This window comes from Sorghum bicolor, chromosome 5, assembly GCF_000003195.3.
Source record: "Sorghum bicolor cultivar BTx623 chromosome 5, Sorghum_bicolor_NCBIv3, whole genome shotgun sequence".
Taxonomy (NCBI): domain Eukaryota; kingdom Viridiplantae; phylum Streptophyta; class Magnoliopsida; order Poales; family Poaceae; genus Sorghum; species Sorghum bicolor.
In genome coordinates, this window is record NC_012874.2 from 1,663,704 (window position 1) to 1,676,916 (window position 13,213).

At 45.0% G+C, this 13,213-nt stretch overlaps 1 protein-coding gene across 1 annotated transcript; it reads left to right on the forward strand.

Annotated features, from left to right (window-relative positions):
- On the forward strand, positions 3,099-5,227 carry LOC8083036 (NAC transcription factor 29). The gene is made up of 3 exons (XM_002448874.2): positions 3,099-3,487; positions 3,648-3,949; positions 4,059-5,227. The coding sequence occupies exons 1-3, from the start codon at positions 3,262-3,264 to the stop codon at positions 4,737-4,739; spliced, it is 1,209 nt and encodes a 402-aa protein (XP_002448919.1). The 5' UTR covers positions 3,099-3,261; the 3' UTR covers positions 4,740-5,227.

Consider the following 13,213-nt stretch of genomic DNA (forward strand, 5'->3'; position numbering starts at 1 on the left):
AAGCTCCAATTCAACCCCTTATGCCTATTGTGACTTAGAGAGCTACCGGATAAAAGTTTTGCAACCTAGTTCCAATCTTATTCTAGCAAGGCAATTCTAAGAATGTAAAAACACAAAGTAAAAGCTAGAAAGTAAAGGAGTAGTGGAAGAAAGTGCTCGGCGATGTTTTGCCGAGGTATCGGAGAGTCGCCACTCTCCACTAGTCCTCGTTGGAGCACCCGCGCAAGGGTCTTGCTCCCCCTTGGTCCGCGCAAGGACCAAGTGCTCTCTACGGGCTGATTCTTCGACACTCCGTCGCGGTGAAACGCCCAAAACCGCTCACAAGCTTGACACGAGCCACCCACAAGAACTCCGGGCGGTCTTCGTGCCTTCAATCACCACCGAACCGTCTAGGTGATGGCGATCACCAAGAGTAACAAGCAACGAACTCTCACTTGACACAAACAAGGCTCTAGAGAGTGGTGGATGCACACTTGACTCTTGGAACTCACTAGAGAAGGATTCTCTCAAGAAATCACTCAAATCTCAATCCTCTCTAGGCTCTTGCAACTCTCTTGCTCCACAACAAGGTTCTCTGATGTTCAAATGGGCAAGAGACCTCTCATGGACGAGGTGGAGGAGTACAAATACTATCCACGAAGTCCAAAGGTCGGCCAACCGTTTTCCACTGAAAACGGGGTCACCGGACGCACATTATGTTGCACCGGACGCACTGCACCGAGCGTCCGGTGCGACATAACAGCTACCTGCACTTTTCTCTGACAGGTCACCGGACGCTAACTCTCAGCGTCCGGTGCACCGTTCGGTGCTTGGGAGAACTTTACATGCTCCCTGCGCAAGGGACCGGACGCTACACGGAGCGTCCGGTGCTAGCGTCCGGTGCTCAGGGGAGGCTTGCAACCTCCCTGGGTAAGGGACCGGACGCTACCCGGTGCTTCCGGTGCTAGCGTCCGGTGCCTAACCCGAAGCACCACACTATTCTAACGGCTAGGGACCTCACCGGACGCACTCACAGAGCGTCCGGTGCAGCGTCCGGTGCCCCTTTGGGCACCCAAACCTCGTCGAAACGCGATCGCTCCAAAACGAAGTTTGCTCCTCTCGATCTAAGGACTATCTCTGAGCTTCCTAGTGCTAGGTTTACCAAGTGTGCACCACACCTAAACCTAAAGCCTTGCCTAAGTCAAGCTACTAGATCAAAGCCCCTCTTAATAGTACGGTCAAAGGAGAACAAAGTCCTAAACTACTCTAAGTGCCCTTCTTCACCATATGGCACTTAGACCTAGTCTAGTCTTGACGATGTCCATCCATCCTTTAAAAACCGAAACGATTTCCACTATTAAGTAGGCATGTACGTCCCTGTCCATCGAGTACCTATATACCATGACCTTACCTATGACTTTGCCTCTGCAAAACACACGTTAGTCATAGTAATCATGATGTCATTAATCACCGAAATCACTAGGGGCCCAGATGCTCTTTCAAAGTGTATGGACTACTAAGGTCAGACTTACAAAGAATTAGTGTACACGTTTGTTTGATTTAGACTAAATTAGTTTAGTCCAGTGATCCAACCAGGTTCTTAGAGCAACTCCAAGAGATTAGTCAAAAGAATTAGCTAAATTTAGTGATTTTGCTGTTGTCTAAAATAAAAGCCTCTCTAAAAAGTTAGACTAATCCAACAGTCTCTGTAAAATTGCCATTATCTATATTTAAAAGTGCTATATCATCATGTTGCGCATAAACTTTCTTTGCTACCCAGCACGTTCCGTCGTGCCGTTCACCGGTAGTAGCTCCTCTTGCATACGTACATGCATGTAGCATAGGGAGTGTCTCAGTGCCGAGAACTGCAAATAGGCAGGAGATGTCTGGCGGGCCGGCTGCTGCCCTCGCCTGGTCGCGCAGGGGCAGGAGCCGGCGTGTGGGTGCGGCGCCGGGTCTAACGGCAACTCCAAGAGCTCCGATGATGGTAAGTAAGGGAAGAAGTGTCTGTCGTGGCTCTGGTCACCGCGGTGGCCGGTGCAAGGCTTCTACTAGCACGGCAAATTAGTCACGTTTATTTCTGCGAGAAGAAGAGGGATCCGTATGCCGGAAAAGTGCCGATAGCTAGCGACGCTGGCTGTCCAATACTAGCTAGCGAAATTTACGGAATGAAGAGGGTCAAAATTTGCAGAACCATTTACACAATCTGTTGGAGAGGTTTTTTTCTCAATAATAGCCAAATTTAGCTTTACAAAACGTTTTATCTAATCTCTTGGAGATGCTTCCCTATTGGAATTCAGGAACCATTCGTTGCAGATAAACTCAGTTACGTTTGAGCCGGCACATGGTCCTCTCTTGAGTGTATATATATATATATATATATATATATATATATATATATATATATATATAATATAAAAAAATATAAAACAGAGCAGGCCATGCATGGTTTCCAGAAGGCGGCGGCCCCCACAAAAGGAGCTGCAGCTACTCCCAGGCTCCTACATACGTGGTCGTCGCGCGAAGCTGCCAAAGCCAAAAACCATGGCGCATATCATTGGCGGGCATCGCCGCTCGACACGTGGCCGTAGCCGGCCCGCCGGCGCCGTAGATGCCCTTCTCCTCCTCCGTCGTCGCCGTCCTAGATATCGCTGTCAAAAACAAAACAAAAAAAAACCTTGGGTTTATCCACGTTCTTGACCCTCGCACACGGGTGTCCTACGTGGATCCACGCCGATCGATAACCACGGGCCCAAGGGCAAACCAGGCCAGCAATTCCATCTATCACACCCCGTGTTTGACGCCGTATTATACTACGGTGTATTTTGCATTCTGACCAATAGTTACATTAACTTACTGTAAACGCAGTACTTGATATTAACTTTACTGTAAACGCAGTACTTGATCCCGGTTTGTTTACGTGTGAAAACAAGGTGCCGATCCCGTACGAGGCTGGGCTATCGACGGCTGGCCGGTGCCAATTCTCCATTCTACCCCTCGACGATGACGACGTCGTCATGGCCATGCTAATCCACCACCACCACACCTACCGCGTACTCTGAGGCTGATGAGCTGATCTACTGTCTATAAAAGGGAGCCCCAGACCCTCCATCTCAAAAATTTCAAGACTCTTGCTAGTCTCTCATCTCCTTCCTTCCTTAAGAGTTCGAGATCCTCTCTCTTTCTCTCTCTAGCTCTCTGACAGTCGTCTCTCCCCCTGAGCTCTCCAGTGATCTCTTATCAGTCGGCCATTCCCAGTCAGCCATTGATAATTGGTTTTCCATGGCGGCGGCGGCCATGCCTAGCCCCAGCCCTAGCCGCAGCAGCAGTAGCTGCTGCAGAGTGGCCGCCGTTCCAAACCTAAACCTCCCAGCGGGGTTCCGTTTCCACCCCACTGACGAGGAGCTCATCGTCCACTACCTCATGAACCAGGCCGCCTCCATCCCTTGCCCTGTCCCCATCATCGCCGAGGTCAACATCTACCAGTGCAACCCCTGGGATCTCCCCGGTAATTAATTAATTACCATATGTAGTTTCAGCCAATTAATGATTCCATCCATGATCCATCAGGCTGCTTGCTAGCTAGTTTATCTTCCAACACTACACAAGCACACCCATACACACAGAATTAGCCTAATCGATTAATTATTTGATTCGATTTGTTTCAGCCAAGGCGCTGTTCGGCGAGAGCGAGTGGTACTTCTTCAGCCCACGGGACAGAAAATACCCCAACGGCGCGCGCCCCAACCGCGCCGCCGGGTCGGGGTACTGGAAGGCCACCGGCACCGACAAGGCCATCATGTCCACGCCCACCGGCCAGAACATCGGCGTCAAGAAGGCGCTCGTCTTCTACGGCGGCCGGCCGCCCAGGGGCGTCAAGACCGACTGGATCATGCACGAGTACCGCCTCGTCACCGCCGACGCCGACGGCAAGACAACGGCGGCCAAGCGCAGAGGAGGATCCATGAGGGTTCGTTAGCTAGGCTCTGAGACTCTGAATATTTTGCTTTGGTTTTGCAGTTACTTATTGCACGGCTGGCAGCCTGACATGCATGTTCGTTTACGTTTAATTTTTTCAGCTGGACGACTGGGTGCTGTGCAGGATCCACAAGAAGAGCAACGACTTCCAGTTCCAGTTGTTGTCGGAGCAGGAGCAGGATGGCTCTTCCACCGTAGAGCAGGAATCCCCAAAGTCAGAATCACTTGAGCAGGAGCAGTTCCAGTTCCAGTTGCATCAGACAACGACGCTGACGATGACCAAGTCGTGCTCGCTCACCGACCTGCTCAACAGCATCGACTACTCGGCGCTGTCGCAGATCCTGGCCGATGGCCCTGTTGATGGCAACCAAGAACAACTGCCGCAGCCGCAGCAGAACCCTCCTCCTCTAATCTACACAACTACAACACATGAAACGCACCAAGCACTAATAAACAACTATAACAACAACAACAACAACAACAAGTTGAACAACAGCCACTTAAATTATTTGCCACACACAAACGCGGCATGTTCAGATTATGTCGTCGTTGCTAATAATAACTATGACAACGGTGTGAACAAGAGGAAACGGATGATGATGATGACAGCCGCCGGCGCCATGGACGAGGGTGCAGGCAGCAACGGTTTCAGTAAGAAACTGAAGGCGGTGCTGCCAACTGATTCAAAGAACAGCAGCTACTGCAACCAGCAGGTTGTGGACACGAGTGGGTTGTTTCAGTACAGCAGCCTGCTCAGCTACCCATTCCTGGAGATGCAGTAGTAGTAGCTAGTATCTGGCCTGTTTCGAACGCAGGAATTTCATAAGAATCGTCAGGAGTTTCACAGCAGTTTAATTTTACATGAGAAACTACTCAGGAACATGATTTTTTTTCCCGTGTTCGAAACTGAGAGATCTTGATGTGAATTCATATACAAAAGTTTAACACAAGAACAAACAGAGCCGACGGGTGATCGATTTTTCCGCCATTGGAACGTTGTCACCGTCTGGGGAGAAGTGGAGATCCAATGATCAGAGGAAGAACTGGATTATTGTTGCTTGCTTGTGACCGGAACGCACAACTCAAATTGAGTTTCTCTTGAGTATTTTCTTTCCATTTTTTTAGTGTAAAATATTTTTATTGTAAAATAGGAGGTGTACTACTACGACTTAAAGCCACCTGTGGATCAATGAACGATGACCACGTTTCTTGTACTATATCTATATTTTTATGGGAGTATTTGTATTCAGCATGTGCTGCTTAATTGGTATGCCTTATCCAGTTAGATGGATGAATCCATAGACCATAGTTGTTGTTCTATTGGAATATACCTTTGTTGGTTGTTCCTACCTGCTCGTCCCGTTGTGGCTACGGATGCATCAGAGTAAAACGTACGTGGTCAGTGCATCGCGACCTTGTCCAAGCTTGTGCCATTGAAGCTAGCAGGTAGTATGATATACTACCTCGGGTCGTCCCAAAAAGAATGCAATTATATAGATTACGTGCCACATAGAGTAATTCAGATTAAATCAAATTTTTAGTGAATCTATTCATATTTATGACTTTAAATTAATTTGTTATAAAAATATATTTCGTAATTATCTAATATTATTTATTTGGTATCATAATATTAATACTCTTTTATTTATATAGTTAGTACTAAAATATGACACTGTTCTAGAATTGTATTCTTTCTGAAACGGAAAGAGTAGTATCTCTCTCTCGATCTCTCTCTCTCTCTCTGCTCCATTAATGTAATGGTAGAATAATTTGTCTTGCACCCAGAGTAGATTTTGACCTATTATTGCTTAAAATATATTTTCAATTATTTATGAAATAAATCAACATCATGTGAACATGCATGGAGCTTTGTTTGACTAATTTCTATACAGTAAACATGCATCAATTTCATCTGAGAAATCTCTTGCTTTACACATTGATGGACAGAGAGGGTGCATATATATATACATATAGTAATTCCACATCACAAATGTTCTTGGCTTCTTGCTGATTTAGATTTTTTTTGTCACTGACGAAACCAATGTCCAAGCAACAAATAGTATGCTTGAGGACAAATGAACCGGGTTAAATCCCGAGAGTCCACGATTACTTGCATAGCATGCATGTAGACTGGTCACACGCAAAAGATATATCGGCATCGGCATCCATGCGTGCATATGCATGAGTGGACCAATGCTATGACGAAACGTCATCACCGGAGATAGTGATATTCTAATAATGGCAGCAGGCACGCCGGGAAGACAACGACGGCGGCGGCGCACGTTGCTGCAAACACCACTTGTTGTTTATTCAGGGTGTTTGGTTTTGGGTGTTAATTAAAGTTTAATAGATAGGGTAGTATTTTTGTTTTATTTAATAATTAGTGTCTAATTATGAACTAATTAGATTTAAAAGGTTTGTTTTCTAAATTACTCTCTAGTTGTATTTTTAGTTTCGTAATAGTCTATATTTAATATTTTATACACGTATCTAAACATTTAATGTGATATGTGGTAAATTAAGTTTACTAGCCCCAACCAAACAGGGTCATATATATAATATATAAGCATGCATGGTTATTGGCGGTCCACATAGATGACATGGAGAGCTCCTAGATAAGCCCTATATAGGGTTTGGTTGATCCTCCCCATTTGGTTTCGAAAGTCTCCTCATCGGAGACAGCGATTTGTTTATGCTTAGCTTGTAGCTAGCTCTTTCATACGCACACAATATATATAATCAGTCGTCGGGTACGTGCAGTACAAGAAGATAATGCAAACAATGCAGCTGTATATTATTATTAATTACTTTGCTTTCCCAGACGATCGATCTACCTCTCTTTGCAAACCCAAACTTGGAAGCAATCGCCAAGAAATTTTACTTATTAGCTGGTAGTCGGCACCATGGGGTCGTCAGATGCATTCTGAAGAACCTAACCATGCTGTAAGATCCATCCAACTGCTCCATATCTCCAAACTGCTTCCCCTTCCTGATCAGATCTAGCTATACACATCAGTGATGCACATGTGTTGGGAACTTGGGATCGATATTCTGATGTCTCAGCTAGGCTACATATACCTTATGACATGTGCTACCTAGTGTTAGTTTTGGTAGTAGCCGTCACACTCTTGTATTATGTTTAGTGTCCTCGAAGGATGATGTCTGAAATACAGAATTTGATCCATTATATATTTTTTTTGAAAAAAGTGTTTGCCAAGAACTTATACGCCTATTTGGTACAGCTCCAGTTTTCATATATCTAAGTTTATTTGATCAAATTTCAAGAGTAAATAGTGATTTAAATAGACTAAACTACAAATAAAATAATTCAACTGAACGCCATTATCTTAATTGCTTGATGATACAAATACCAAACTCTGCCAAATAAGGCTATATAGTCTATAGCTTGAAAGAGATGATGGTCGATAAGAAAGCAGATAAGACATGGTAAGGTCCAAGCCCGGTGTTGCTGAAGTCATGCCCTACTACATATCATAGATTATCTCGCGCTAAGCGTGCTCATGAAAAGCTAAGCTAGTTTGCTAATGAAAGGTTTTGGAGCTTACTAGGATCTCTTTGAATTGCACCTGCTATAATGTCAAACGACGGTTGATTATTCCGTTTCTAGAATGAGCTTAGCCACTAGCTAGCCATTAATAATTGGTTGCTTGCTGTGACGTGAACTCACGTAGCTGTTCTGAATTTCTGATCCTGTGATTCACATTTGTGTAATCACGACGATAGGATTCCTAATGTAATTGGTACAGTTTTGCCTTGAACTCACATGCTAAAATGGGTCCTGTAGAGTAACCAACCTGGCCTAACTTAAATGGGCCACAATGCTCAGCAGCACAGTTCTATACCACACAAATGGGCCACATGGACCCAAAATTTGCTCCCTACTTACAATTAGCCATCACTCGCTTTGTCCACGTGTGATCCTGTGCATGAATGGGCTATAATCTTATCGTACACTCCCTTTGTAAAAAAAAAAGATTCTACCTTTCTACAAATTATTTTTCTTAGCTTTGATCAAATATATAAAAATATATTATCTATGATACCCAATAATTATAATTGGATTCTACCAAAAAAAACTTATAGCATACCTATTTGGAGTCATAAATGTTAATAATAAGTTACATCAAACTTAAGGAAATTTGACTCGACCCAAACCCAGTCATAAATATTAATAATATTTTTATATAAATTTTTCATACTTAAGGAAATTTTTCTTGATCCATACCCAAAATTACACCTTTTTAGGATAGAGGTAGTAAGTCTTAGAAGTTTGTAGAATCTTATAATATAAGCCATAAGTATTATAATAAGTTCATAACCAAATTTTGTACATAAAACTAATCAAATTGGTTTTCATCTTCGTACTATTTCTATATTTATTTTCTAACAAAATACCCAAATAGATAGATTGACCAATACTTTATAGATATGTGTTTTCCTCTTTTCGTGTGACAACCGTGTGTCTTCAATATCTAATTGGTGAAACCACCTTGTCTTAAGTTATATTAGCTCTTGGTGTACCTGTCATGATGTAGTGGATCTAGATTTTTTCTTTCAGATTTTCATCTTATTACTTGCAACGTTTTTTATCTATATTTTATTTTATTCAGAAAATACTCTCACTTACTGTATATTTTTTTCGGAACTATAATTTAGAATAGGGGAGTCAGATTTGCAAGATGGATTATCGTTTCCTGTTACTCACGTGGGCACAAAAAATATTTACAAAGAGAAAGAAAGAAAAACTAGATCCCCCCCCCCCCCCCCCCCACAAAAAAAAATCCGATCAGCGTATCCTGTTACTGATGCTCAACTACATGAATGTAGATCATTGGCACCCATGGCTTAGCAGAGCCGCTCGATTACAGTGTCTAAGCATATAGCTTATTGTTGCTTCAAACAAGCGTCCACTTTTGCCATGGAATAGGCAACACAATGAAGATGTAGGTTAGATCTGCCCTCCACTCCAAATGGAATCTGACAGTCCTGAGGAAGGAAGGGAACATGTGAATAACTCAGTCTCATAGCTTGTGGGGGTATAAACCCCTATACCCTCACGGGCCTATATGGGCCGCACCATCAGAGGTGGCTCGGCCCACAAGATGAAGACGTGCGGCGCACGACTGGTCGGCGTGCACCGCAAGGCTACAAGATATTGTACCAAATAGGATACTTTGCTTGTAACTCTGTCCCTTCAGGATATATAAGGAGGGGCAGGGGTCCCCTAGAGGACACATCATATCATATTCTCTCAACACAAATCAATACACCAGACGCAGGACGTAGGTATTACGCCAACTCGGCGGCCGAACCTGGATAAAAAGCTTGTCCGTGTCTTGCGTCACCATCGAGTTCGTAGTTTGCGCACCGTCTACCGATAAACTACTACCGTGGGTATACCCCAAGGTAGACTGCCGACTAGCTTTCGTCGACAGTGGCGCGCCAGGTAGGGGGTGTGCGTACAGCTCTCCCGACGAACAAGATGGCCATCATCCCCGACTTCGCGGCCATGGCGGGCGACTTCACGTTCACCGTCAGCTTCAACAACTTCACCGCCATGACCACGGAGGAGGTGTAGATCCGATCTGCGCCAACCACTTCTTCATCGACGTCGGCGGCGGCTTCAACCACGCTGGCTACGACTCCGACTACTCCAGCAACGTCTCCGACCACGCCGACAACGCGTCACCCGCTTCCCTGCTACAAAGGGAGGCAGATCGACAACACCGACCTGCTCGGGCCATCGACCAAATTGTTTGGCCTACTTGCTCTGACCACGAGTCACAATAATAATCGCCGCGAAGAACGACACTACGACAACAGCGACCACCATCATGACAAGTCGAAAAAGCTCGAAGGCCGGACAATTTTGTCGTCACTAACTAGACTTTCATCCAAAGATAAGTACACTTCTAATATCTTATTTATTTTTGGCATAATATTTTTTATTATTCTTCAAAACAACTTTTTTAGCCGACTAGTTTTTTCTCCTACACGAGCTTTCCAGAGCCGGTACTGTCTCCGACTCCTCCCTACACGTGCACGAGATCCGTCCTCTGCGTTCCGGGTGGTCGGCAGTACTCTCTGACGTGGCTGACAATCCTACGCATGCCTAGGTTCCGCACCTCATGCTGATTGTTGGCTAGACCAGAGCTGGTACAAGCTCTAGGATGAATTAACTACTTGTGCTAATTTTATAACAAAAAATCTAAAACTTATCTCAGTACTGATTTTTATCTAAAGTTTATTTATACATCATGTACTACCTATTCTTTATATTTATTTTTCAGGGGTTTGGCCCAGTCGACAAGCTACGCTCGGGGACTCGTCGACTATTCCCTACGCTGTGCCCGGGGACTGCTCCGACCACCGAGCACGTTTACGTTCCCAACCACGCTCGGGGACTTGTCGACTACTCTCTATGCTATGCTCGAAGACTGTGCCGACCACCGAGCACGTTTACGTTCCCAACCACGCTCGGGGACTTGTCCACCGGTCCCTACGCCGTGCTCGGGGACTGTGCCGACCACCGAGCACTATACGCTCGGGGACTGGTCGACCAGCTCACCAATTTAAGAACTTGGGGACTGCACCGACCACCGAGCACTATACGCTCGGGGACTGGTCGACCAGCTCACCAATTTAAGAGCTTGGGGACTGCACCGACCACCGAGCACTATACGCTCGGGGACTGGTCGACCAGCCCACCAATTTGAGAATTCGGGGACTGCACCGACCACCGAGCACTATACGCTCAGGGACTGGTCGACCAGCCCACCATGAGAATTCGGTGACTGTACCGACCACCGAGCGTTATATGCTCGGAGACTGGTCGATTAGTCTATTCAATTGCAGACGAGCATGATATGCTCGGGGACTGGTAAATTCAATTTTTTAGACCTTGCTACAAGGCTCATACTTCGCCTTCCAGCAAGCTCGGGGACTACATCGGTACGATGCATCTGACGATGCATCTCAGTTTCAGAATTTCTTTAAGAACTTTTCTTTTGACCCTGGCACCACGTGTCTACGTCACCTACTACCAGGCTCGGGGACTAAGTGGGCACACTTCACCTTGCGGTGAATATGCTTGCTATTTTGAGGTCTATACTTTTTAGAAAAGTAAAGTGGGCACACTTCACCAGGAAAGAAATCTTTTTTAATTAAGAGCACCATGCATTCTTCGAACAACCTGCTTCTTCGATGTCAATGTTGATCAACTGTCTTTTGAGTTTGTCAAAATACCGTTGCAACTGTTTGGGCGACTTTCCTGTTTATTGAAGACGTCAAGCCTCGCTGATCGAAGAAGCTCAAGACGGCGTGTTACATCACAATACATGGTGCTCGGGGACTAGCTGTGGGGGTATAAACCCCTATACCCTCACGGGCCTATATGGGCCGCACCATCAGAGGTGGCTCGGCCCACAAGATGAAGACGTGCGGCGCACGACTGGTCGGCGTGCACCGCAAGGCTACAAGATATTGTACCAAATAGGATACTTTGCTTGTAACTCTGTCCCTTCAGGATATATAAGGAGGGGCAGGGGTCCCCTAGAGGACACATCATATCATATTCTCTCAACACAAATCAATACACCAGACGCAGGACGTAGGTATTACGCCAACTCGGCGGCCGAACCTGGATAAAAAGCTTGTCCGTGTCTTGCGTCACCATCGAGTTCGTAGTTTGCGCACCGTCTACCGATAAACTACTACCGTGGGTATACCCCAAGGTAGACTGCCGACTAGCTTTCGTCGACATAGCTCCTCTCTAGCTGCAAATATGCACCATAACACGTAATTAGTGAACATGACATAGTTTTTACATTTTTTTGGTCAGCTTATCTATCCACTTAGTCTCATACTTCGCCATTCTGTAAACTTTTAGTTATGAAGCATTTCGCCATACTGAATTTCAACACCTGACCTGCACTATATTTCAGTCTCAATGTAGTGCCATGTGCAGTCCTGTTCTTGTTTTCAGCAAGTCAATGATGCAGTTCCATCATGTAACTTACCCGTGTCGTATTACCAACTGACGGCAACTCATTGGAAATTAATCTCAGGGCAAACATCCTTATTAGAGAGCACTGCATATTCAGAGATCATACATACATACATGGAAGAAGATGTTCTAGGATCAGTTCGATATCTACTAACATTCAGTGCAGATCAATTACAGTCCAGAAGAGAGCATACATACATGCCAGCGTCTGCAAAACCACCATCAGTCTCAAATCTCATAATTACATTTAGAAGTAACATTCAGTTCACAACAATTACAGTCTGGACTTAACATTCAGTCATATTGAGGACACCACGGTGCAGTCTGCACCAAAGCACTACTATCTGCCGAAGGCTCTGCTCTGCTGGTGACTTGTCTCTGCACCAAGGCGCTGATCTGCCGGCGGCTGATGAGCCCAGCGCCGGCCTCGCGGCTCCTGCGGTCGCCATGCCTCGCCTCCTGAATGTTTATATATATCGTATCAGGAACATATTAAGTAATGTTTACAATTCACTGGCAACTTAATCGAAGTGTGTAACTTGTATTTCTCTTCTGCACGAAGTGGCTATCATGATCTTTGATAGCATTCATAATGTGTAAAAACTGAAGATACTTCGCGCGTTGCTGTAGAAATTGTGAAAATTATAAAATGAAACTAAGTGAAGATGATATGGATAGCTTGCAATTAAGAGATTGTAAATTTGTGGGGGGGTGATGTGGATAGTTAGTGGAGAGTGATATATGTGGACAACTTGCTTGTTTAGATAAATTTTGTAGTGCGGATTAGCTTTATAAAAGATATAGACAGATCCTGAGCCATTCTAAACCTACCCAAATAAAGAGTAATCAGAATTCGGCATTAACATTAATGATTAATAAATCAAAAAAAACACACATATATACGAACCCCCATCGGAAATTGGCATGGCACAGGTAGGAGTAGGATCATCTGCCAAGTAATCCTGATATGGAATAGAGTCGCCATGTTTTCTTTTGGACACTGCAGAAAAAGTTTACACACTATTTAAGCAGCACACAATAAATGCATTTGTCATTGTCGTCTGATGACGGATTATCCAGCAGTTACCTTCGGAAAAACGACGAAGGATTGTGACTCATACCGCCATCCACACCATCTAAATGCCCTAGTCACGCCCTAGCCGCCCTTGCTCAACCATGGCAACACGTAACCCTCTCGTTAACCCTAGCCACTCATGGTCAAGCTTGGGC